The sequence below is a fragment of the Triturus cristatus genome, chromosome 1_2, assembly GCF_964204655.1.
Source record: "Triturus cristatus chromosome 1_2, aTriCri1.1, whole genome shotgun sequence".
Lineage (NCBI taxonomy): Eukaryota > Metazoa > Chordata > Amphibia > Caudata > Salamandridae > Triturus > Triturus cristatus.
Genome location: NC_140580.1, coordinates 343,211,138 through 343,238,985, shown reverse-complemented (window position 1 = coordinate 343,238,985; position 27,848 = coordinate 343,211,138). Strand labels below are relative to the sequence as shown.

General features: G+C 41.1%; 2 protein-coding genes across 2 annotated transcripts in view; both read right to left on the bottom strand.

Moving 5' to 3' along the window:
* The window catches only part of LOC146867294 (basic phospholipase A2-like), a 199,592-nt gene that overhangs the window by 65,238 nt on the left and 106,506 nt on the right, over positions 1-27,848 (bottom strand). The window lies entirely within an intron of this gene.
* Positions 41-11,709, bottom strand: LOC146867295 (uncharacterized). The gene is made up of 2 exons (XM_085604057.1): positions 10,382-11,709; positions 41-6,954 (listed from the first exon to the last, which is right to left on the bottom strand). The coding sequence occupies exon 2, from the start codon at positions 6,910-6,912 to the stop codon at positions 448-450; it is 6,465 nt and encodes a 2,154-aa protein (XP_085460183.1). The 5' UTR covers positions 6,913-6,954; positions 10,382-11,709; the 3' UTR covers positions 41-447.

Sequence of the window (27,848 nt, the reverse complement as noted above, 5' to 3'; positions counted from 1 at the left end):
TTTCCTTTAGGCCAAATAGTATTTTTTTTTTTTTCCTGGAATAAATTTCCAAGGGAAAACCATTAAAATTCTAAAGTTTAATCTGTCCAGATCTCACCAATTCTCTGTAACATTTTGGTTCACGAAAATTTTTTGAATAATTTATTTAGTCCACAATAGAATTGCTTACTTTTCCACATGGCCAAATAGTAATTTTTTAAATCATTTTTGAAAAAATTTCCAATGGCAGTCCAATAGCATTCCATAAATTAAAATGTGCAGAAGTTACCGATTATCTCTAAATTATTGGTTTTTGAAAATTGCATTAAAATTTAAAAAAGTCCACATTACAATTGGTTATCTTTCCTTTAGGCCAAATGATAATTTTAAAAATCTTTTTTCTACAAAATTGCAATGGTAATCCAGTAAAATGGTAAAATTATTTTGTCCAGATCTTGCCAAATCTCTCTAAAATTTAGGTTTCAGGAAGATTAGATAGGAATTTGCTAAATCAAAAGGCAAACGTTGTTTGAAAATCAATTTGGAATCATTACACAGTGTCCAGCCTTTTTCACATTTTAGATAAACTGTGTAATGTCCAGAAGTAACAGTAGGTCCATCATGGAAAATTATTGCAACAGTTACAAAAGTTTTTCCTGAAATTGATAATTGCTGTCCTGTAAACTTCTTTATTAAAGTATCCAATTTTGATCCATCAGCTCTACATCGTTGCATCATTAAAATTACATACTGTCCGTATTCCCTTAAAATTAATGTTGAAAACATGTCAGAATTACACTCACCACATTTCATGCTATGATTAGCATCTTTAACTAATTTTGCAAAAGTGACTGTTTTACTCTCTGGCAATGTCAAATAAATAAACCTTTCATTATCAACAATAGAGCCACATATATTATAACAATTATCACAACTATGTTCCCATTTATAAGAGAGACCAAAAAAAATGTCAATGGGAACTCCTTCTTCTTCCACTACCTGAAGAAAATACATCAAAAATTCGTGTGCATCTTGCTGTTCATTTTGAGAAAACTGTGTTCGTCCTGAACATACATCTAAAAGTTTTCTAATTTCAGTAGCACTTTCTATTTGAGTTTTATCTTTACTCAGCTTTTGAAAAAGGAGACTGAGCTCTGAACAGAATCTTTTTCCCTGATTTACTATTATCTGCTCTTGCAAACTTTCCAGATAAAATGCAACATTCAGCACTACATTAGCGTAGCAGTTGACACCAGAGCTATTTTCAAAATGACATCCTACAACCTGTTCTTCATTTTCCTTATTCTTTTTGCTTGCAATTACATCACTCCTCTTTTTTTTCCTCTTCTCTACATCTTCATTACAGATATTCTCATTTCTCCTTTTACGAGAAACTACACGTTTCTCCAACACAGGATACTGACCTAAATGAGGAGCATAGCTTCTTCTTAATCTATTATACTCCTTTACACAGTTTGTATCAGCACTAACTTTTGAGTCATCAAAGTCTATCATGAATAAACCTGATAATGTTTTGACTCGTGACAAAGCTACATATGCCATACCTTCTTTGAACACAGTTGAACCAATGTTCACAAATGCACAATCTACAGTCAATCCTTGAGACTTGTGGATAGTTACAGCATATGCTAGTGAAAACGGAAACTGCTTCCTACGTACATATAAGTCTTTCACAAGCATGAAACGAACTGAACAACGACAAATGTCTTTAACTTCCTCTATCTGATCAAATTTTATCTGTAAACATTCAATTCCTTCTTTTTTCTGATAATTAATAAAACCCACAACTCTTCCCATCGCTCCATTCACTAAGCCTTTCTCAACATCCAAATTTCTCCTTAAAAACACTCTACAGTTCATGCAAACATAAAGATTTTTTTCTAATCCTGCTGTTTTGGAGATGTTCTTCTCTAGTGAGTCCAATTTATTTTTCAGTTTGCCTGTTACTGTGACTGTAATTCTTCCATCCTCAATTTTGTCCACTGCTTCCAATTTCCTGATGTCTTCCTTTTCCAATTTCAAAAGCTCCTCATTAAATATTGAGCATTCACGTAGAGTTGGCATTAAGCAGATGACACTTTTGTTTTCTGCAATATTCTTGTATATTTTCTCTGCAACTATTTCTTCCTTTGGAAATAAATTATGTAGCAGCCGACTCTGTAATGCTTTTTTCCCAACATCTGTGAGTAGTCCAATCCTGATATCTTTCAGAATACTTCCATATTCTTCATCGTTTGCTTGCCTCATATTAGTTGTAAGTTCCTTGTACTCAAAGAAGGACCAAATATTTGTATTTCCAATGCTTCCCAATGACTTCTTCGTGTCTTCATGTGTCACAGTATTAAACACTGGTTGTCCTTTAACTGGAGTAAGTTGCAAAAGATCCCCAAAAACTATGACGTGTTTTCCACCAAATAACACGTCATAGTCTGTCTTCAAAATTTGCTGCATTCTTAAATGCACAAAGGCAAGCATTAAGTTTGATACCATGCTCACCTCATCAATAATGAGAACTTGCATCTTCTTCAATACTCGTGAAACTTCCAAGGATGCTTCTCCAGTTAGCTTGTTGAATTGTATTTTGTTCTCATGCTCCACTGGTAACATTAGCAAACGATGTAAGGTGATTCCTTTTATGTTATATGCTGCTAACCCAGTTGGAGCAGTAACCACACAAGACAAAGTAGAATCCGTTTTTTGCTTTAGGTAGCTTCTGATGACTTTAATTAGGAAACTTTTTCCAGTGCCAGCTTGTCCGCTTACATACATCCTGATTGGATGAAATGATGTGCATGAGCACTCTTTTTTGATATGTAGAAATCCGTGATCAATTTTGTTTTTGATCTCTTCATAAATTTGTTGCTGCTCTTGATTCAGTTGTCTTTCCAAATTTTCTAAGTCTATAAATTCTTCTTGAGCTTGATTCATAGCCGTTTCCACTTCATTCATGGCTATTGATGCTTCATTTTCAACGATTGGTTGTCCTAGGGGATCTTGACTGTGTGTTCCTGAACTTTGGCTGTCCTGAGAACTGTCTCTAGCTATTTCTGCTGCAATTGTAGTTTCCTGTTCAATTTCTTCATTTAACATTTGCAGATAAGTTGAGAATGTACTGCATTGTATGCTGTCTTTGCAAGCATTAAAAGAATCTTCATAGCTCTGGAATTCTCCCAGTAGTTCATCCTCTGTACGCCATGGTTTAAACAACTGTAAAAGAGCCAAGTAGTAAAATTCTTTCTTGTCGGTAGTGTCGCAACTCAGCTTCCGGTGATTTATCAAACTTCCTTTGGTTTGCTTCACCAAACATCCTTCTTCACCAACAACTTTATATTTTCCACTGTTGATGTCTTCTGCAGCTTTCCGTGAATAAATGTAGTTCTGCAGCACTTCATAGAGACACATGTTCTCCAGATGATGACTTCTCTTGGGATAATATGTGTCCAACATGTTTGTTTTCAATATGTCTGTACTTTCTGGGTCATTCTCGGCCAAATATTCAATTTCTCCAACAGATTTCAGTACCCGATTTCTCATTGCTGCAAGGCCTAAACTTGCCCAAATTATTCTTCTTGACTTCGAGTAGAGACTTGCAGAAGATAACCTATCTGAACATTCGTAGGATCCAATTTCTCGATGCGATAACATCTTCAAACTAAAACTGTACAGCTTCTTACTGACAGTCTTCTCGTGAGAAATCTCTTCCCACATTTCCTTCAATTCTGTTTTTTCTGATTTCGTAATGTAAGACGTTACATATCGAGCAACAGCAATGGAATTGTCAGCAACATACTGTATATCCATGTTAGCGTTCCACATGGATAAAATGACTGGGTTGTAGTCATTTATATTTTTTGATTCTTCTTTTCTTTTAAGGTTGTAGGTATTCTTAGGTGATTTTCTTGTGATAGTATGTCTCACAGCTGACATAAAACTGTTGACTCTTCCATTTGTAAGAACAGGTCTAGGAAATCCAAATCGACATTTAGTGTAGTATTTTTCTTTGCTCTTGTATTTCCGTCGACAGTATTTTCCACACCGATGACTTTGGAAACGTAGAACTTGCTCCTTTAACTTGTTCTCTTCTGTGTTTTTAGGTATAGCACATGTTGCATATTCTTCAATGTAAGATAACACTGCTTCATCAGTATCTGTTCCAAACTTTGGGGCATCCTTGATCCACAGCAGCATATGAATATGAGGAGCACCTCTTGCCTGGTACTCTTTTCTCCAAAAGAAATCCACTACTTCTCCAAGGGGTGGATTTTTTTTATTGCAGATGAAGGACATCATAGCCTCAAATCTATGATTGAAATATCTGCAAACATTAACCGGATCCAATGAGCACAGTTCTCCTGCTGTCTTGTATTCGATGTTTTCAATGTTTGAATTGGCCTCTCGTAGAAAATCCAGTAAATCATCCCAAGCGTACTCGGCGCAGCTTAGGGTAAGGAACCATGTTGGTGTTCCTAAGTTGCGTAACATGCATTTTAGTTCACCATGGCGTCGGTACCAATATTCATTTGTCCCACGCTGACAAGCCATCAGATTGATCAGTTGTGTTTCCAAATGATCATCTCGGTGCTGCACTTTCTCCATAAAATCCTTAGCAGACACATTTTGTAAATGTACTCCACTTTTTAAAATGTGATTTACTGCATAAGACAGTGCAGACAAGTCGCTTTCAAATAAAAGATGGAACAAATAAGGGATACTTTGTCGAAATCTGGGATCTTCAGCATATAGTCTTGTAGTCCGATACTCAGAAGCTGGAATCTGTTCCGGACGTTCATCGTATCGTCCTCCTTTTCCTTTAGGAAACAGCTGGGGAAAACATCGAGCTTCCAAGCTCTCCTCCCATACACTCACAGGATTTCCTTTTGCTTTCTTCATCTGAAAGAGATCAATATTGTCTCCCATAACTTCTTTCGAATGGAGAGGATGTATGCTAAAATGTTCATAAATTTCTTCTTCCTTTGACTTGTCCACTTTTTCAATTTGTCCAGTTGGTGTTTCTGTGTCTCCTTGTAAATCTTCTTCTTCTTCTTCTTCTTCTATATAAATTGATTCATACCATTTGTTATTTTTTTTCAAATACAAATTTGCTCTTTGTACTTTCCGCACATCTACCAGCTCCTGCCAAATCTTCTTATTCTTTGTAGGGACACCATTAACCAGAATAATTAATGGTTCAGTTTCCAAAGTATCTGCATCAATAGTTTCCATATTTTTTTTCAAATCCAAGGGCAAATACACCACTCTACCTTTTAAACCTCTCAGTAAATCTGAAGGAGGTAATTTACCAGTTTTGGGCTCCATACGTACTATGGTCTGGAACGGATGAACACATTGAATGAGTATAGACTCATATGTATTTAATTCAGAAAGTTCAGCAGGAATAGCATCCAATTCTAAATTATTATGTACAGCTCTGGTCGGCATTCTATTTTCCTCTAACTTGTTGTAGCAGTATTTGCAAATACGCTGATCTTCACCCAATTCAAAACAATTTTCAAGAAATATATATGTGGCAAAATCCATCCACTTATAATTATCTTCATTTTCACTCTTTCTGTAGAGATCAACATTCCTAGTTTGTTTTCTATAATGAGTTCTGCGGCAACAAATACAAGTAACATTTGGTCTTTCATTAGAGACTATTGCAAATTTTGTTATGTGATCATTAAATGTGTTACTTACAGAGGGTTCTACATTCTCTTCCACTTCTGCCTCATTTATTGTGTCCTTCTCTGCACTGTTTTGTTCAGGACCAAAGTAACAAAACTGAATTTCATCAACAACCTTCTCTACATCTGATACCGTTCCTCGGAACAGAGCCCTATTCAATTCATTTAACTTTATTGCTGGACTTTTGGCAAAATACAACCGTCTCACAAACTTTCTCATTTCAGTATGATGAACAGCCAGCATCCTAAAATGATGGAAAACACTATTGCACACTTTTCTAGATAGACAAGCAAGAGAATGACCCTGCAAACCAGTATTCTCTCTCACTCTGCATGGATCCAGACTTTGAAGCACCTTAATCTTTTGTTTTACACTTTTTTTACTATATTCTCTTAGAAACTCTCGAAATCTGTCAATAGATTCCTGACGCACAGTGCAAATACTACTACAATTCCAAGTGTACACTGGGGCTTTAGGACGTCTCCCCATTGCCTCATCTGCCATCACTTGTACCTCATCTCTTGGAACCATTATCTCCTTCTCCATTATGCAACCATTTTTTACTTCGTATGAACGACCTCTGGTGTCAACTGCATGCAGCAAACTATTGCTTTGAAAATAGCTTTCTTCATTAAAAAAAGGTTCACTACTTGAACTATGCATCCACTTTCCTAAAAACACTTTACAAAAGTTTGTTCTGTTCACTACTCTTTTGCTTTTGCTTTGTGATTTCAGTACATTAACCATTTTATCTAATGTACGCATCCTATTCAAAATTAATATGAATAGTTTCCTTTTTAATTCTAATGCTTTTGCTGCAATGGCTTCAATTTCTTTTTTTCTCTTATAATATTTAGCCTTCTGCTTATATTTCTTTATATCCTTTATCAAATTGGACATAACTCTTCTCTGAAACATTTTTCTACGTATCTCTTTAAATGCTGTTTTTCTGTTTATGTTAAACTTTTCAATTGCAGAAGGTATATTTGCATTAACTAAATCCTCAATTTTTTGCTGTTCTGTAGGTTTTGTTACATTTTTCCGAGAACAGACATTTTGTACATTTTTGTTTGTTTTCAATATTTTGTTTAGGAATTGTCTTTTTTGCTTACCAGAAGATTTTTTCTTTTTCCCAACATCAGCATCTTCTACTAACTTTGGTCCTCCAGTTGTCCTCAAATATAGTTTTTTTTTTAGCGTTTTTTGAACTCGAGATTTTGTAGGCATCTTAAATTTTGTTCACTGTTCTTCAGCAATACCTGAAAAAAACTAAAAAAAAAATCCTTTATTGTATTTAAATATATTACTACATTTCTTTTCACAATAGTCACAAAACGAAATTTCTTTGCCATTTTCAATGCACACAAACTGCTCTTTTTTTAAAATTTATTTAAATGCACATGTCCAAGCTTTTTTTTTTTTTCAGATCACCACCGTGTGTATTCTCTGTGACTGCCTACACTCCAGCAGGGGCCACCAGCCTTAGTGATGCTGAATATATTTGCATTACAGACTTAAACCTGAAAACCCCACTCGCTTCTAATTACTGTGCATGACTATACATGGCAAGCACATGGGTGTGTGCTAAGCCTCTGCTTCTTCCCCCAAAAATTCGCTCCTCTTTTCCTTCTACTGCAACTGTGAAATCACCAGAGCAAGACGCAATAAATTTCTGCCTATAATTCTTCTATGCACACAGAGTCATGTGTTCACATTAGTGCCAAAACGAAATTTCTTTGCCAATTTGAAAGCACACTTACTGCTCTTTTTTTTTCGGGCCAAGTGAAAATCTCTTTTTACACTTTGAAATCACTTTTACAGACTGACACATTCTGAAACCTTTTTTTTAAATTTATTTAAATGCACATGTCCAAGCTGTTTTTTTTTCAGACCACCACCGTGTGTATTCTCTGTGACTGCCTACACTCCAGCAGGGGCAACCAGCCTTAGTGATGCTGAATGTATTTGCATTACAGACTTAAACCTGAAAACCCCACTCGCTTCTAATTACTGTGCATGACTATACATGGCAAGCACATGGGTGTGTGCTAAGCCTCTGCTTCTTCCCCCAAAAATTCGCTCCTCTTTTCCATCTACTGCAACTGTGAAATCACCAGAGCAAGACGCAATAAATTTCTGCCTATAATTCTTCTATGCACACAGAGTCATGTTTTCACATAAGTGCCAAAACGAAATTTCTTTGCCAATTTGAAAGCACACTTACTGCTCTTTTTTTTTTGGGCCAAGTGAAAATCTCTTTTTACACTTTGAAATCACTTTTACAGACTGACACATTCTGAAACCTTTTTTTTAAATTTATTTAAATGCACATGTCCAAGCTGTTTTTTTTTCAGACCACCACCGTGTGTATTCTCTGTGACTGCCTACACTCCAGCAGGAGCAACCAGCCTTAGTGATGCTGAATGTATTTGCATTACAGACTTAAACCTGAAAACCCCACTCGCTTCTAATTACTGTGCATGACTATACATGGCAAGCACATGGGTGTGTGCTAAGCCTCTGCTTCTTCCCCCAAAAATTCGCTCCTCTTTTCCATCTACTGCAACTGTGAAATCACCAGAGCAAGACGCAATACATTTCTGCCTATAATTCTTCTATGGACACAGAGTCATGTTTTCACATTAGTGCCAAAACGAAATTTCGTTGCCAAATCGAAAGCACACTTACTGCTCTTTTTTTTTTGGGCCAAGTAAAAATCTCTTTTTACACTTTGAAATCACTTTTACAGACTGACACATTCTGAAACCTTTTTTTTAAATTTATTTAAATGCACATGTCCAAGCTGTTTTTTTTTCAGACCACCACCGTGTGTATTCTCTGTGACTGCCTACACTCCAGCAGGAGCAACCAGCCTTAGTGATGCTGAATGTATTTGCATTACAGACTTAAACCTGAAAACCCCACTCGCTTCTAATTACTGTGCATGACTATACATGGCAAGCACATGGGTGTGTGCTAAGCCTCTGCTTCTTCCCCCAAAAATTCGCTCCTCTTTTCCATCTACTGCAACTGTGAAATCACCAGAGCAAGACGCAATAAATTTCTGCCTATAATTCTTCTATGCACACAGAGTCATGTTTTCACATAAGTGCCAAAACGAAATTTCTTTGCCAATTTGAAAGCACACTTACTGCTCTTTTTTTTTCGGGCCAAGTGAAAATCTCTTTTTACACTTTGAAATCACTTTTACAGACTGACACATTCTGAAACCTTTTTTTTAAATTTATTTAAATGCACATGTCCAAGCTGTTTTTTTTTCAGACCACCACCGTGTGTATTCTCTGTGACTGCCTACACTCCAGCAGGGGCAACCAGCCTTAGTGATGCTGAATGTATTTGCATTACAGACTTAAACCTGAAAACCCCACTCGCTTCTAATTACTGTGCATGACTATACATGGCAAGCACATGGGTGTGTGCTAAGCCTCTGCTTCTTCCCCCAAAAATTCGCTCCTCTTTTCCATCTACTGCAACTGTGAAATCACCAGAGCAAGACGCAATACATTTCTGCCTATAATTCTTCTATGCACACAGAGTCATGTTTTCACATAAGTGCCAAAACGAAATTTCTTTGCCAATTTGAAAGCACACTTACTGCTCCTTTTTTTTTCGGGCCAAGTGAAAATCTCTTTTTACACTTTGAAATCACTTTTACAGACTGACACATTCTGAAACCTTTTTTTAAAATTTATTTAAATGCACATGTCCAAGCTGTTTTTTTTTCAGACCACCACCGTGTGTATTCTCTGTGACTGCCTACACTCCAGCAGGGGCAACCAGCCTTAGTGATGCTGAATGTATTTGCATTACAGACTTAAACCTGAAAACCCCACTCGCTTCTAATTACTGTGCATGACTATACATGGCAAGCACATGGGTGTGTGCTAAGCCTCTGCTTCTTCCCCCAAAAATTCGCTCCTCTTTTCCATCTACTGCAACTGTGAAATCACCAGAGCAAGACGCAATAAATTTCTGCCTATAATTCTTCTATGCACACAGAGTCATGTGTTCACATAAGTGCCAAAACGAAATTTCTTTGCCAATTTGAAAGCACACTTACTGCTCTTTTTTTTTCGGGCCAAGTGAAAATCTCTTTTTACACTTTGAAATCACTTTTACAGACTGACACATTCTGAAACCTTTTTTTTAAATTTATTTAAATGCACATGTCCAAGCTGTTTTTTTTTTCAGACCACCACCGTGTGTATTCTCTGTGACTGCCTACACTCCAGCAGGGGCAACCAGCCTTAGTGATGCTGAATGTATTTGCATTACAGACTTAAACCTGAAAACCCCACTCGCTTCTAATTACTGTGCATGACTATACATGGCAAGCACATGGGTGTGTGCTAAGCCTCTGCTTCTTCCCCCAAAAATTCGCTCCTCTTTTCCATCTACTGCAACTGTGAAATCACCAGAGCAAGACGCAATACATTTCTGCCTATAATTCTTCTATGCACACAGAGTCATGTTTTCACATAAGTGCCAAAACGAAATTTATTTGCCAATTTGAAAGCACACTTACTGCTCTTTTTTTTTCGGCGCAAGTGAAACTCACTTTTACAGACTGACACATTATGAATCCACCATGTGTAACTACAACAAAAACAATTCCCATTTCTATTATTCATTTCTTAAGTTACCACATACATCCCCTCTCAAACTGTAAACTCACCTTTAAATTTAGTTAGTTGTGAAAGAAATGTGTCACTCAAACAGCAGATTATCAGAGCCAGGATCTCTGTTCTGTACACCTCTCTCCTCTCAGCAGAACCAGATAATGGCAAACTTTCCCTCTATTTTTCCACACATATACATGTAAGTTTCAAATCTCAGTGCTTCCCCCTTTTTTTCAAATGTAATGACACATTTCTATTGGTTGAAAACCAACCCTTTTCCAAAAGTACCCTGCCCCCAACTTGACTTCTGCCTAGTACCCTTCCCCCAACTTGACTTCTGCCTGCTACCATAGCAACAGCTCATGGAACACTGCTGTGTGCAGTTAGGTCAGAAGTTCGACACACAATGTTTCAATTCCACAGAGCAAGAGTGCTTGACTTTTCAAACCTAACTGCAAATCCATAGTACTGTTCTTTGGTTACACATTTTTTTGTACCAATACAAAACATGCTTCTATTAATTTTCACATACAGCCTATTTTTTATTCTAGAATGGTATGAAACAGCCAATCAGTTCTTTTTGTTTTGTAAAAAATATGTATGCCTCCATTTCCAAACTGTCTTTATTTTCATATTGCCATTCTACTGAAAGACACCTCCTGAGTGCATCCAGTTCTCCTTTGAAGATGTTCACAGTGTGGATTGTAGGGCACAGCTATGTCTTCTGGAGTGAAAAGTTTGCAGAGAAAACAGATATGGTGAGAGACCTTGCTTTGCCAAATGTAGACATTAAATGGATTGGTCAGAGAGGGTTAAAGTGGCACCAATTGATGCCATTGGTGAAATCCTTCATGCAAATCCAACACCCTGACCTCATAATAGTGCACTGTGGTGGCAATGACCTAGGCACTTTGACTGGGGTAGGTCTGGAAATGCTTATGAAGGACACCTTTGCACAACTGTTTACACTTTTCCCTAAAACTGCCTTTGTGTTTTCCAACATATGCCAAAGGCAAAAATGGAACTGGTCCAATCATTTCTGTCCACAGATTGACAAAGCAAGAAAGCACGTCAACAAATCTGTTTCTGCTTTCCTCCGTGACTATGGTATGGGTGCCATTTACCACAACAACTTGCGTTACGACATGCAAGACATTTATAGAGGAGATGGTGTGCACTTCAATGATGAAGGGAACAGAGTCTTCCTCTTGAACCTTAGACTCTGCATCGGTACTTACTTGTAAGTACCACTAAAAAAATGACTCCATAAACACAACAGCTCTTTTTAGAGCTCCCTAATTTCTAAACTCTTAAATCTGATTTTCATTTATTTATTTTTATTTTTTTTACCGTACGCTTACCGTGAGCTTACCGTACGCGTACCCCGTGATTTTTTTTAAAATCAATAAATGTTTTTTTTGTACTTTTCTGTCCTTCTTTGACCCCCTTACAATTGTTAGGGGGTCTGTAACTCTCCTCATTGCCCCCTTTCTTTGTTTTCACTCTTTTTTTTCAGAGTGAAATACACAAAATGGCGGCCGCCGCTTCCTGGTTTCGGCCGATTCGAATGTTTACTAAGATCTAAGAGCCAATCAGAATCGCGCTCGCGCACGCCACCGTACGCTTACCGTAAGCGTACGGTAAGCGTACCGTAAGCGGGCTCAGATATATATATTGATTTAAAGGCTATTTTCTCAGAATCTACTGAACAGATTTACACCAAACCTACAAAAGGCACTTCCTTGACCTAGGGACTACCTCTCTGCCAAATTTCTAGTAATTCTGTTCAGCCGTTCGGGCTGTAGCTCGTTCTAAAGGTCCTATGGAAAAATGCATGGGAAAAACGCGTTTTGGGACCCCCCTTTTATCTCAGCCCCCGCTTGACGGATCCCCCCGAGACTTTCAGGGTAGGAGCGGAGCGTAGCGCCCCACCTATTTTGAGAAATTCGCGAGGATTCGTTGACCGGCGCCAAAGTTATTCAAAATAGAATGTTGAGGTTTTCCTATGGAAACGTGGTCCTAACTATAACTACCTACTGGCGACCGCCAGTAGGTAATATATATATATATATATATATATATATATATATATATATATATATATATAGAGAGAGAGAGAGAGAGAGAGAGAGAGAGTTTCTTTCTCTCTGTAGATGATGTAGTCGAGACAGGGTTTTGTCTGCACACATTGCTATGTTAGCATAAGCGTTTTAGAAGTTAAACGCCATCTTGGCACTTTGCTGCTTTTGCACACGACACTACAGGTAGGTGTTATTATAAATCAAACTGCTTGCTTGCTTTTTCTTCACATGAGAATGGTCTGTTTTTCACATCCCTAGACGTGCACCGCGACCTTAGTCTGACACTGTGTGCAGAAATCGCCAAGGTCAAATAACAATGCATGCTGTTGAATTCAGGTTGATCGGCCCACTCTCTAGACACAACAAGCACACAGCTGCAGATATCTGAAACTCAGGTGCCTTTAATATTGCATTTGCGTGCATGATTCAGACACATGGAGAAAACCTTTCCAGACACAGAGAACAGAGCTGATCCTGTGATGTGATTCACCTAAGCTGATCTTTGAGGTATGGGGTTCCCCATTCAAACGTAGAGACTTTGTAGTATTATATAAAACTAGCTTATTAGCCAGGGGAAGGTGGTATTCAAGGTATTATTGGACCTGTTTCCACTATCATTGTAATATGATTTCTCCCTTCGTTTTTTATGGTATTGTAACAATGCTGATGGTTTTATTTCTAATCATTTGTCTGCTTATGTTAGCCAAAGTACTGCACCTTAGAGCATGTAGTTAAAATTAAACATTTTAAACTTTTCGGTGTCTCTGATTACTCACGTTGTGGACTGATATGAGAACAATAACGAACAGGTGTTTCTGATTTCCACCATTCCTGAGAGTATTCCAAGTCGCTTGTTCTGGGTTGTCTAATCATTGGTAGCTTTGAGATGATACAGAGAACGAATGAGACACTGAGGCTAGTCGGATAGGGGTTCTGGGTACTGAGGTGAGGTTTTTGGTACACCACAATTCACTGAGGTCCTGGTTTCCTGGGCATAGTTCTGTGTATGAGCAGAATCCCCGCAACAATGATATATGTATATATATTCACTGAAAAAACCATAGGTTTCAGACATGTTATAGTTAGGAATTAGAGTTTTTGAAATCAGCAGTGGATTGCGGCCGCGCGAGTTATAGTTAACTGAACTAACTTTAACGGAGGAATTTCAATGGTTTTGTACGAGTGAAATGTCCAGCTAACTATAACAACCCTAAAACCTATGGTTTTTTTCAGTGAATTTCTAAGGTTTTTTAAATGCTAATTCCTAACTATAACATGTCTGAAACCTATGGTTTTTTCAGTGAATTTCAAAGGTTTTTTAAATGCTAATTCTTAAGTATAACATGTCTGAAACTTATGGTTTTTTCAGTGAATTGCAAAGGTTTTTTAAATGATATTTTTAAAATGTATTTCTTGTTCTAATTTTTTATCTTCTTTAACTACATTTTTTATCTACTTATTTTTATATATTTTTTTAAATTACACTACACATATTTTTAAAAAATATATATATTTTTAAAAATTTTTTAAATTATTTTATATTCATTTAAATATACTTATATTATATTTTTTTTGCTTGGAGTCACGCACCCAACGTGTTAGAATCGTGCATCCGACGCATAGAAGTCGTGCATCAAACACATTCGAGTCACGCACCCTACAGGTTAGTAGCCGTGCATCCAATGCGTGCACACCAGGGGGCCACGCTGAGAGCCGTGTTGGATGCGCGACTCCTAATTTTGGTGTAAAAAAAAAATAGCAGCTATCACTAATTTTTATTATCCCCGGGGACCCCATCCCCCGGGGCTTATAAAAAACATTGGGGACCGTGGGGGGAGCCCCAACATCCCCACGGTCCCACTCGACAACCCGCGTCCTTCGGGAGCTGGCATTGCTTTACCACATGGGGAGCTGCTGACATGCAGCTCCCTGTGTGAAAAAGCAATATGGTTTGTATTTTGAAAGAGAGAGCAGGTTTCCCTGCTCTCTCTTTCAAAATCCAAACCAAGTCTGCTATGGGAGGGCGGGAGAATCCCGCCCTCTCATAGCAAACAACAGTGTCCTGGGGTGGGCACCCCAGGACACTGCAGGAGCAGGCCCTGGGGGTTGGCGGTCTTCAGGGCCCTCAAGGGCTCCAGGAGGGGGGCCACACAGCCCCCCTCCCTCAATACATAAAGCTATACTTATACTGGGAGGGGCTTTCAAGCCCCTCCCAATTCCTTTTGTAGCCCCGGGGGGGTGGTGTTCCCCGGGGCTGGGGGGCCCCTCTGAGCCCCCTTTAAATGTAATAATTTTGCCCCTTGGATTTGGACCCCCCCGGGGGCTAATTATAAAAAAAGCTCAGTTTTATTTTTTTTTTTTTTTATGGCAGGATCCGTGCACCCTGCACGCAATTTGCGGTAAAAAAATTGGGGGGGCCCTGGGAGTCCTTCTGGGACCCCCTAAGCAGGTCTAGAGGGTCAGGGTATTTCTACCCTGCCCCCTTTATACGTTTTGCACACTTATTCCACAGACTTCTTCAGCCTCGCTTCTACCGAGGCACAAAATGGCTGCCAACAGTTCCTGGTTTTGAATGTTGACACTCATTTACTGTTTGGGGCTGGATTGACCCGCACCCTTAGCTGCGGACATCTTCACTGCTGGGGCCCTGACGCTGCGTGTTCTCCCCCGCCGCCGTTGCTCGTGACATCGCACGGCCGCTGTGGAGGGAGACTACAGCTCCCAGCCTGCACAGCGGCGACCAGCACCGCCCACTTACTGCCTGAGCGCGCCCGGAGGTGCTTAAACATCAGCTGCTTCCTCGGTGGAGCGGGGGCTTCACTCATTTACTGTTTGGGGCTGGATTGACCTGCACCCTTAGCTGCGGACATCTTCACTGCTGGAGCCCTGACACTGCGTGTTCTCCCCCGCCGCCGTTGCTCGTGACATCGCACGGCCGCTGTGGGGGGACACTACAGCTCCCAGCCTGCACAGCGGCGACCAGCACCGCCCACTTACTGCCTGAGCGTGCCCGGAGGCGCTTAAACATCAGCTGCTTCCTCGGTGGAGCGGGGGCTTCACTCATTTACTGTTTGGGGCTGGATTGACCCGCACCCTTAGCTGCGGACATCTTCACTGCTGGGGCCCTGACGCTGCGTGTTCTCCCCCGCCGCCATTGCTCGTGACATCGCACGGCCGCTGTGGGGGGAGACTACAGCTCCCAGCCTGCACAGCGGCGACCAGCACCGCCCACTTACTGCCTGAGCGCGCCCGGAGGCGCTTAAACGTCAGCTGATTCCTCCGCGTCGCGGCGCTGGGCGAAGCCCGGGCAAAGGGCGGGCAGTCTGTGGCAGTCGTGGGCAGGAGGAGGCAGGGCTGGGCCAGCCCCCTGAGAGCACATAATGGGTAAGCAAAAACATACTGTAACCAATGACCAGGGAGGTAAGAAGGCTAAGGTGCCAAGACAGTCTGAGTCCATCATCTCTTACCTCTCTTCAGTGGTGGGTGCGCTTACTAAGAAAATTGCAAACGCCGAATTGGAGTTGGGATTACCCCCTACCCCATTGTTATTGCCTGCACATACCATCGATGCTGCCCCACGTACCCCTTCTGAGCCGGAGGGGCTTATTTTACAGCCCAACCCAACCGTGACACTCACCCAAACCACTGCACCCCTCCCACCTGATGATACCCAGGTCCTGGCCTTGCATGAGAACACACAGCCACGGTCTCATGACCCTAACAAAGCCCCGAAAAGGAGAAGGAAAGCTGAGGGCAACCCAACAACAGCCCGAGTGCGGGAAGCTACTCTCGGAGACCAGTTAGAGACATTGTTTACAGCTCGTATTGAGCCTTTATTGTTGGGTATCGCCAAGGACATTGTTGAGACCTTGAACACTTGTCTTGCTGGTCTATTGACAAAATGTTCTGTAATTGATAAACTGGCTAAAGATTTCTCCACAATTTCCCCCCAATTGGTAGGCGGAAGTGCGTTACGGGACCCAAGGTCTAGTAATACTACAGAAACATCTGATCCTAGTTTACCTAGTTGTGGGAGGGTTCCAGATATGGAGGGGGCGCGAAATCCAATAAATAACAGCACTGACCCAAGCCCAGCGCCAGGAGGGACCAAGCTAAGACCTCAAATGAGAGGTAGTAATCTAAGAAGGACTGTAGCAGATAGGGGGCTAAAGGGTTGCAATTTAAACATCGATCTGCCCCCGGAGGCAGCCCCTTTAGTTGCAATCTTCATCGGCGTACCCCCTCTGGCAGAAGGAACGGGTGCATTGGCCCCTGCTTTAATTACTAAGGCAAGGTCATGGTGCGCGGAGGCAAGCAGCGGTGGGTCAGAAATCGCCAACAATGTGATATTTGCTAGTAGGGTAGGGTGGATTGGGAAAAGAACAAAGAAAGTGCAGGGCGATTGTGTTATTGTCAACTTTGATTGCCCAGACCTGGCTGATAGATTATTTTGGGATGGGTCGGATATCTCAGGGACTGACTGTTTGAGACCTATTCCCCTGGGATATTTCTACCCTCCCCCACTGCCAGCCCCCGGTTCTCGGGACAATTGCTCAGGGCAAGCTAGAGGGTGTATGAACTATATAGCGGGCAGTGTAGGCCCAGCGTCATTGACACAATATACCCCTGTGAGGGATCCTGGTACCCGGGCAGTTTTGACCAGACACCCTATGCATAGAGTTCAGGAAGGTGAGGGATTGGTTTTGACCAACAGATTTTCTCCACTTTCCGATATTGAGGAAATCGACTGACAGCCAGCCCCAGCACAAGTCATTAGCCCTAGAATCCCTACTCTTGGCGAGCCTGAAGTATGTAAATTGATTAGCTGGAATATTGCAGGGGCAAGAGCTAAGAGGGGAGATGTAGACTGGACCGATTTCATCAGTGCCCATGACATCATAGCATGCCAGGAAACTTGGGATACTTCTCCTAATTTCTGGCTAGATGGCTTTATTACCTTTGCTATCCCAGCTGTCCCTAGTAAGTCTGGTAGGGCTAAGGGCGGCCTTATGTCCCTCTTTTCTCTGAATCTGAAAGGTACATTTAGGCAGGTTCAAAGTGGTTCATTAAACCTTTTAATTGTAGAATGGGCCGTCTCACCGAATTGCAACGTTTTCATAATTAATTTTTACAATTCTTGGGATAGAGACACGGAAACAGGTCACCTAGATTGCCTGGATAATTTCCTCTCTACGTTTAGTCATAACAACTACACGAACTGTGAGCTGGTTTTATTAGGCGATTTTAATGTTCACCCAAGTAGCGATCTGTGTGTGGTAGGAGATCAGGAGGATATGATAGCCTTACAGACAGCCCACTTCGAGCACTCCAAGGGGGGAGAAGCCCTTGAGGAGTTGCTCACTAATCATAATTTGTATGAAGCCGATATTTCGGAGAAAGGCGCAAGAACCGTCACTTATAAAGGATCAACCCCTGGTTCCATACTCGACTATATTTTTTTGAGCCCAGGCTTTCTATCTAGAGTTGTGTCTTATGGGGCAATAGTATCAATCCACAGTGACCACAATCCTGTTTTGCTTGTGGTCATGTGGGGTGAACGGCTGGGCGTCAAGTCTCACCTTAGTATTCCGGGACCAGCCTTATGCCCTATAGACCAAGGGAGAAGGCTTAAATGGGTGAATGTGGTGCCCCGGGAATTTTATGCAGGAATTACTTCCTAAAATAGAGGGACTTATGGCGATCTGTCAGGAGGAGGGTGCCCCAGCACATGAAGTCATGGGGGCGTTTGAAGGTATCTATGCGCAAGTTTCCGATGCTCTAACTATTAAATGCACCCGGGGGGTGGAAAAACAGCATAGGTGGTTCGATGTAAAGTGTTCCAAAGCCCATAAGGCATTAATTGACGGCTCTGAAAAGAAACCAGAGAGTTAGGACCGAGATCGCTAAAGCAAGAAAGGTATATAAGGCCACCATTATGGGGAGAAAGCAAGCCATAAAGCAGGCGGCGTGGGAGAAACTAATGTCAAGCGACGTTTTGCGCGACAGCTCTCAGTTTTGGGCCACTGTGAACCAATCCTTTTTTTCAGACGTGAATAATAAAGTAATGGATTGTGTTATCCCGGATGAAAAGTGGCTTAACCACTTTAGAAAAGTCTATGGTGCTAGTGACATGGGCACCCTCAACAATGGGTGGGAGCCCTTAGAGTGTGCTCCGTTAGTTTTTACTCCAGCTGAGGTGGAAAGGGCAATTTTGGAGACATCCAAAAATAAAGCCCCTGGGCCGGACGGGGTCCCGGGTGACTTTTACATGCACTCCCCCAAACTCTGGGCTGAGGTTTTGAGCCATGTTTTCACAGTTGCTAACAGTAACATCTTTCCTAGTAGTTGGGCTACATCAGTCATCGTGCCAATTTTTAAGACGGGCCAGCGCGATGACCCGGGGTGCTATAGGCCCATCTCCCTCCTAGACTCTGCTATTAAGATCTTAGGCAGAGTCTTACTCTATCAACTTAGAGGAAATATTGAGAGGAGGGGAGGTCTGTCAAATGTACAATATGGCTTCAGGGAAAAGAGGGGCACTTTGGACCAGTGCTTAAACCTCCACATGTTAATATCTAAATACACAGTTGCCAAGGAGGGGTCATTGTTCTTGGCGTTCATGGACCTCTCCTCGGCATTCGACTTAGTGAATAGGTCAAAACTGTGGGTTGCCCTATTAGATCTAGGGTTTGATAAGTCACTTGTGAACTTCATGGCATCACTCCACCAGGAACTTTTTGCAAAAGTAAGGGTTACAAAAGAGGGAAGATGCACCAGTCATTTCAAATCAGAGAGAGGAGTGCGGCAAGGCTGCATCTTGGCCCCCCTCCTTTTTACCATCTATATAAATGGCCATGGTAAACATCTCGAGGCCGCGGAGGGGGACGTGCCGCGTGTAGGAGAGATAAGAATACCTGCTCTCCTATACGCAGACGATGCAGTCCTGTTTGCACGTACCGGGGTGGCCCTCCAGCGCTTGTTGGATTCATTTGGGGCATTCATGGATCAGCTAGACCTGAAAATTAATGCCAATAAGTCCCATATCATGGTGGCGACTCGCCACAGTAAGAAGGGTAAAAATAATTCCTTTTTTTGCAAGGGCGAGGCAGTGTCCAGGGTTGCATCTTTTCCCTACCTGGGGGTAACATTCGATGAGAGGGGTACCTGGGGACCCCAGATTAAGATAAAGAATCTTTCAATGGCGAGAGCTACATTGGCCCTTTTGGGGTTTGCAAGTAGGTTGGGGGCAAGGCCCATGGAGGCCCTTTTAAAAATATATAACGCTAAGTGCATCTCCATAGCTATATATGGTTCGTCATTATGGGGGTATGTTACCCAGGAAACCTTACAACGAGTGGAAAATACGTTTTTAAGACATCTTCTTTCTGTTCCTCAGTCCACCCCTACCTTCTCGATCCACGAGGAAGTGGGTTTAGACTATGTAACACATAAGCTTAGATTGGCACCCTTAACATGTTGGCTGAAGACATGGCTAAACAACGAATTATCCCTTAACCATGTTATCCTGCAGGATGTTATGTCTCTCGATCACATGAATAAAATTCCGTGGTTGGAGTACGTGAGACACACTTTTGCCCAGTTAGGACGCCCCAATCTATTTAATTTGCCGTCTTCTATCAGGAAAGAGGATATTAACTGGATTAAAACACACTTTATGGGAAAGGCGAGACTGGCTCGCGAGGAACACGAACTGACAAAAACAACGGTCAGATCACACTATATGTTGTTATCTTCCCCGTCTTTAGAGCCCTATCTTACTCTCGTAAAAAAGCCCTTCCACAACATTTATTAATTAAATTCAGATTTAATTTAATCCCATATATCCTAGGCTGCTATCAGTCTTGGAGCAAACCGGAAAGGGGCCCGCCATGTAAATGTGACGATTTTTCCACTCAGGATACAATGCACTTTATGATGTTTTGCAGTTTATATAGGGTCGCCAGGAACAAACACCTGTTACCTATTTTAAAAGAAGCTGGGTTTGTCCAAGTTAGTTGATGAGTTCAAGAAAAGAGATGCACTCCTGGTCATCCTTAATTTAATCCTTTCTTAGGTTTCTACGGCGTGCAATAGCCTGCTTAGCGCTTCGTCTCCGTGCGCTGTGCCAAATTGAACTTTTCCACGAGGAACCCCTTTTACGATTCCGCCAGGCTGCACTGCCACATATTTACATTTGAATCAAATGAATCAATTTGTTTTCAGCTTTTCTCTTACTTTATTCTTCATAATTTAAACCATTTTAATCCTTAACTTTTGTTTAGTAGTCAATTCATTTTACTCAATTTTCGGTAAACGTTAAAATATTCACAAAAGCTCAGGAGTCCAAGTTGGGTTCCACATGCCATGATGTTTATTAAAACAACCCAATGCATTTCGGGAAATAAATTCCCTTCTTCAGGGGCATCTACAAATACAGAAACAAATATTTAGCTGACATCCTTATCAGTGTTTAAACACTTCTTTGCATTTAAAGAAACAAACATCTTCGATTATACGGCTAAGAACCAGAATCACAAGTAATGTATGCAGTAGTTTACCCCGTGTTTAGAAACATTTCTTCCTTAGTTTTCCATTTAACTTCAACACATTGTATCCCATCGCCTCTACACTTTTTATCACTAGACTACATACAAACATGTATTAATGTGTGCTTACCATGAGCTAGTGGGTCCCCATGTTACTTAAAATGAAACATTCCTTCGTTCCTTCACAGCGTGTAAAAACGCTTCTGATGCGAGTGAGATTATTTTCTACTAAAAGCCTCTTCTTATATATTCCCGCCCATGTTCAACGTCGGAAGGTAATTCATTACACATGTGCACCTCCAAAGCTATACATAAACATTACAAAAGGACAACCCAATTTGTAATTCATTGGTCTCTTAACCACAATGAGACTACAACTCCCAAAATACCCTAAACATTCCCGTCCATGTTTGTTTTATGTGTAAAGTGCCCGCATAAACATACTTGAGTTTTCTTTTAAATAAATCTATTTGTAACCTTTATTTGAAAGTGTCCATTTTGTCCAAGTTAGGCCAGCCCTAGTTTATTTGCAGTCTCTTGGCAGTATACGCACTATATTTTCTGTGGCTAGTTTTTTGGTAGCAGCGCATAGAATTAAAAAAAAGGGCTTTGCCCGCTATTGAGACGGTATGAACTGGGAAAACTGTGAAGTGTGACTATATAATTTTGTTTTGTCTTTCACTCGGGACCGCAATCCTCTGCTGATGACGTCAGATATTACATCACTGTATTTAGACACCTATTTACCCATGTCTTCTTCCATTAATCTTTAGCTACACATATATTACAAATATTTTTTTTTCAGAAAGACACATATGTCATCAGTGATGTAATATCTGACGTCATCAGCAGAGGATTGCGGTCGCGTGAGCTATAGTTGCCTGCACTAACTATAACGGGGGAATTTCAATGGTTTTTCACGAGTGAAATGTCCAGCTAACTATAACATTTGTGAAACCTATGGTTTTTTAAGTGAATTTGCAAGGTTTTTTAAATGCTAATTCCTAACTATAACGTGTGTGAAACCTATGGTTTGTTCAGTGAATTTGTACAGTTTTTTAAATGCTAAGTTATGTATTTATTTATTTATTTTTTTAAGGTTTTTCACCGTGCGCGTACTGTACGCGCACGGTGTGCTTCGCGCACCATGCGCGCGCCCACGTTGCGCAGTTCGCGGAATTTTTCCGTTTCTACCGTACGCGCACGCTACGCGCACTCCGCGATTTTTCGGAAAGAAATTTTGGCCCTTGGGGGTCCTTCTGGGACCCCCTGACAAAGGCTAAGGGGTCAGGAACTGTCCACCCTGCCCCCTTTTCATGTTCTCCACCTTTGTTTTTCACCCCCTCAGACTGCGAGAGACAAAATGGCGGCCGACACTTCCTGGTTTCGACCGATTCGAATGTTTACTAAGATCTAACAACCAATCAGAATCGCGCTCGCGCACGGCAGCGTGCGCGTATGGTACGTTTTACCGTACGCGCACGGAGCGCGCCTATAGATATATATATTGATTTAAATGCTATTTTCTCAGGAAATACTGAACAGATTTACACCAGTCCTGCAAAAGGCACATCCCTGACCTGAGGACTACCTCTCTGCCAAATTTCAAGTAATTCTGTTCAGCCGTTCGGGCTGTAGCTTGGACTAAAGGTCCTATGGAAAAATGCATGGGGAAAACGCGTTTTGGGACCCCCCTTTTTCTCAGCCCCCGCTTGACGAATCCCCCCGAGACTTTCGGGAAGGAGCGGAGCGGAGCGCCCCACCTATTTTGAAAATTTCGCGAGGATTCGTCAATCGGCGCCAAAGTTATTACAAATAGAATGTTGCGGATTTCCTATGGAAACACGATCCTAACTATAACTATCTACTCGCGACCGCCAGTAGATAATATATATATATATATATATATATATATATTACCAACTGGCGGTCGCCAGTAGGTAGTTATAGTTAGGACCTATTTTCCATAGGAAATCCGCAACATTCTATTCCCAATAAGTCTGGCGCCGGTTGACGAATCCTCGCAAAAGTTTCCAAACTTTTCGCCAGCTCTGCTCCGCTCCTACCCTGAAAGTTTTGTGGTGATCTGTCAAGCGGGGGCCGAGAAAAAAAGGGGGTCCCAAAACGCGTTTTCCCCATGCAATTTCCCATAGGATCTGTTGTCGCAGCTACAGCCCGAACCGCTGAACGGAATGACACCAAACTTGGCAAAGAGGTAGTCCTCAGTTCGGACTCGTGATTTTTGCATATATGCTGTGAATCTGTTCAGTAGTTCCTGAGAAAATTAGGGTAAAAAAGTTAGTGATATCTATGGCCGGGGAGGATCCGCAGACCCTACCCGCACCGTAAGCGCACCCTCCCCGAACCGAGCGCGCACCCTCCCGATCGCGCGCTGAATGCTAATTGCCTGTCGAGTGTCTCTCTACATTCGAAACCAGGAACTGGTGGCGGCCATTTTCTGCCTCGGTAGAAGCGAGGCTGAAGAAGCACGGGGAATAAGTGTGTAAAACATATAAAGGGGGCAGAGTGGAAATACTCTGACCCTCTAGAGGTGCTTAGGGGGTCCCAGAAGGACCCCCTGGGGCCCCCTTTAAAAAAAAAAAAGGGGAAATGCGCGCCCGGTGCGCGCATCCTATCGCGTTGGATGCATGGATTCTCTCGCGGTGGGTGCGCGGATCCACAGCAACGTTTTTTGAAAAACGACAAGAAATCATTGGTTGTATGACAACTTTCTACACTGAAAGGTAGGGTGTATATTTCTTTTTGTTAAAGGTATGATTGTTATTGGTTAACAAAAACTGATTATAAGGAACATTATATATGATAAGCTGATATGTTGAAAAGTCAAGCACACTTCCTGTCTTGTGTAGAAACATTGTGTGCTGAACTTGTGACCTGTGAGCTCAGTGCAGTGTTCCATGACCTGTTTCTATGGTAACAGGCAGAAGGCATATTGGGGGAAGGGTTGAAATGTATTTCAGTAGGAAACAGTTGAAATGTTTAACCAATAGAAATGTGTGTTTGCTTTTGTGTTTATGTGCGAAGGATTGTGATTTGATGTTTACATGTATATGTGTGGAAAATGAAAGGGAAACTTTTCCATTCTTTGCTTTTGCTGAGAGGTGCACAGTGCAAAGATTCTGTAAAAGAAAATATGGTGAGTGATTGATATACTTCTTAATCTACAAAAGAACTTGAAAGATTAGTTATTTAATTGTGAGGGGATGTACGTAGACTATTTTGATTTTAATCAGACTAATGTATTTTTCCTGCTAAAGTGTAGGGAGTACTTTTTTTCTCTACAATGTGTGTGCATCGAGAAACCATTGTGTGATAAGCATTTGTGTTTTTCATGTGTTTGTAGACAGATAACTGTGCTGTTTTTATATTTTGGTAGAATTAGAAACCAGTCATTGTTTATGAATTTGTGAAATGAGTTATGGTATGTTTCTATACTAAAATGTAGTACTACTTCTAGATGAAGAAATGTGTTTTGGTATAGTGCAAGGGATAGTGTTCTTTGTCTAGAATCGCACAGTGAGTCTGTGTGCATTTGGGAACCACTGTGAGAGAAGCATTTGGTAACATCGTGTATTTGCTGACAGATAAGTGTTTTAACTTGTCATGTTGTGAAGTTTTAGTAGCATTAGAAGCTAGTCTTTGCTTATGCATTGATAAAATGAGTCAGGGTTTGACACTAAGGTGCAGTACCATGTACTATTCTGTTCACTGTGGCAGAACTGAAAATTTAAAAGTTTTACCTAAGCACTGTCCTAGAAGTAGTCTGATTATTTAGTCAGTTTCTAAGTACCAAATAGATTCCTTCAAATGTCTATGCAGTATGCATGTAGTGTTCTAACATACTATACACTTGTCTTTTACACCTTCAATTCCCTAGTCAGTATCCATACACTTCCAGGAAACATCCTGTCACTCCCTTTGCAGTTCTCTAGAGACCCATGCAACAGCATGTACTAATCCATTCACTGTGCTAAAAGCCAAACACTTATAAATTCACCAAGACACTCTCTTTCCAGTACTCTAATGATTCAGTCACTGCCTAAGTATTCATGCACTGAGCCAGGTCTTAACACATGGACTTCTTCAAACCCCTATCCACTATGCATGCAGTCCTCTTACCATCTACACACTTGTCTTTCACACCTTCAATTCCCCAGTCAGTATCCGTTCACTTCCAGCAAACACCATGTCACTCCCCTTGCACTCCTCTAGTGACCCATTCAGCATCATGTACTAATCCATTCACTGCGCCAAACCCTAATAAATTCACCCAGGCACTCTCCTTGCAGTACTCTAATCATTCAGTCAGTACCCAAGTACTCATCCAGTGACCCAGGCCTTAGTATATGGACTGCTTCAAACCCTTATCCACTATGCATGCAGTCCTCTAACCACCTACACAATTGTCTTTCACACCTTCAATTCCCTAGTCAGTATCCATACACTTCCAGGAAATACCCTGTCACTCCCTTTGCAGTCCTCTAGTGACCCATTCAGCACCATGTACTAATCCATTCACTGTGCTAAAACATAAACACTTATAAATAGGGGTGGGCGGAATTTGCGAAATTCACTTCCGCAAATTATCGCGAAAATGTCACAAATCTCGGCAAACACGCGGAAATATTGCGAAGATGCGGAAGTTTTTTTCCCGCCCGTTCGCGATATTTTCTGCATGGTTGCGGGTCGCTAACTTACCCCTGCGGTTGCTCGCAGGCGCGGCCATCATGATTTCAGTTGTCTCGCGGTGCATGATCACGAGAAGAAAGACGTGATCGTGCGACGCATGACGTCACTGCGGACGCGAACTGTCGCGAGACAGCGCAAATGGCTAAAACAATAAAACATCTCATGGAGAACGCAACCGGATTGGGAAAACTTGTCGGCGAACGCGGGGATACAGGTAAGGCGATCGCGCGCACGCGAGAATGTATTATTTTACAGCGCGAGCAAGAAACAAATTATCGCAAAGCTGCAGAATGCGGAAATTTTGACATTTCCGCGCTCTCCGCGAAACACGAAAATGCCAAATTATCGCAAATTCCGCGAACGGAACGGAAATTTCGCCCAGGTCTACTTATAAATTCACCAAGATACTATCTTTGCAGTACTCTAATCATTCAGTCAGTGTCTAAGTATTCATACACTGAGCCAGGCCTTAGCACATGGACTGCTTCAAACCCCTATGCACTATGCATGCAGTCTTCTAACCACCTAGACACTTGGCTTTCACACTTTCAATTTCCTAGTCAGTATCCATACAGTCCAGCACTTGTCACTGCCTTTGCACTCCTCTAGTGACCCATTCAGTACCAAGTACTAATCCATTCCCTGTGCGAAAAGCCTAGCACTTAGAAATTCACCTAGGCACTCTCCTTGCTGTATTCTAATCATTCTTTCAGTACCCTATGTAGTCATGCAGTGAGCCAGGCCTTAGCACATGGACTGCTTTAAATGCCTATGCAGTATGGATGCAGTCCTCTAATCACCTACGCAGTTGTGTTTCACACCTTCAATTCCCTAGTTAGTATTCATACTCTTCTAGCAAACACCGTGTCACTCACCCAATGTGTCTCCTTATAGTACTGTAATCATTTAGTCAGTTAGCATGTAGTCTTTTAGTGAGGTAGGCTTTAGGGCATGAACTGCTTCAAAGTAGTATGCACTATGCATGTAGTGTTTTAACGATCGTCACACTTGTGGTTCAGGGCTATAGTTTCTTAGTCAGTTTTTATATAAAATGTGTTTGTACAGTAATGGAATAGTATAAATTTGAAAGTTATTAATATACATTTATTTTTTATTCTTTTTTACAGATACAGAACAGGAGTGTTTCTCATCTGTTTGTACTCTTCTCGTGCAAGATTGTTTGGATGAAGGGTCCTTAGGTGTTTCATCATACTTGCTGTGCCGCACGAGTATTTTTTGTTAGGATCCCCTCGTAACAGAACTCTTTGGCAAATCTTGCGAGTGACGAAGGTGGCATTGGTCTTTGCTTGCCCCTTGGAAAAAGTAAAAAATTTCCTCACCACTGAAGAAAAAGGTTGTGGGCGTGGTGCCTTCTGCAAAAATTTTCCTCAGATTCGGTAAATATTTTAAAGCGGCAACATTTACAGTTTTTGTAAGTTAAACTTATACAATTTTGTTATCTGTATGCATTTTATATATCTGTGATTTGTTTCTTGTGGTATATTGTTGAGAATACCATGTTGTTTTTTTTTTAACAATCTTTCTGATTTTCCAGGTCTGTCGTCGACATCCGTGGTTCCCACAGGAGTGTTCCGCGTTGTTGTTTTTTATTATTGTTGTTACATTTTGTTTATTAGTTTATTGTTTATATTTATGTTAATAAAAAAGAAAGTTTGAAAATAGTTTATCGTTTATATATTTATTATTATAAAAAATAAAGTTTGAAAAAAAAATTATTAACGTTTTTGGTTGTTCTCTTAACTGCTGTGTGACTCTTTCTTGTTCTTATTACTGTTATTTGATGGAGTCCACAATGGTGTTAAATTTTGGGGCACTTATCGCTGCAATTCTGGTGATTTCTGCAGTTTGCACCAACTTCTGAATAGTGTGTTAGATTTATCTCAACATTACTTCTGTTAAAGTGCTGATAATGAAATGGAGAGTAGCCGTTCCCGTGCAAAAAGACATGAGGTGCACCTTTCCGATTTATTCTAAATACTACAATCCTGTATTGAATTGCACTGAGGTATTGGCTGCACTTACAGTGTACACACAAAATCTATTAAGAAATCTCATTGTCTTTATATTGATTGGGAATAGTGCGTCAGGTGCTGGATCTTGACAAGATACACTGCTCAGTTCGTATATTGTTGTGCACACGAAAAAAATCACATCACAACTTTCAC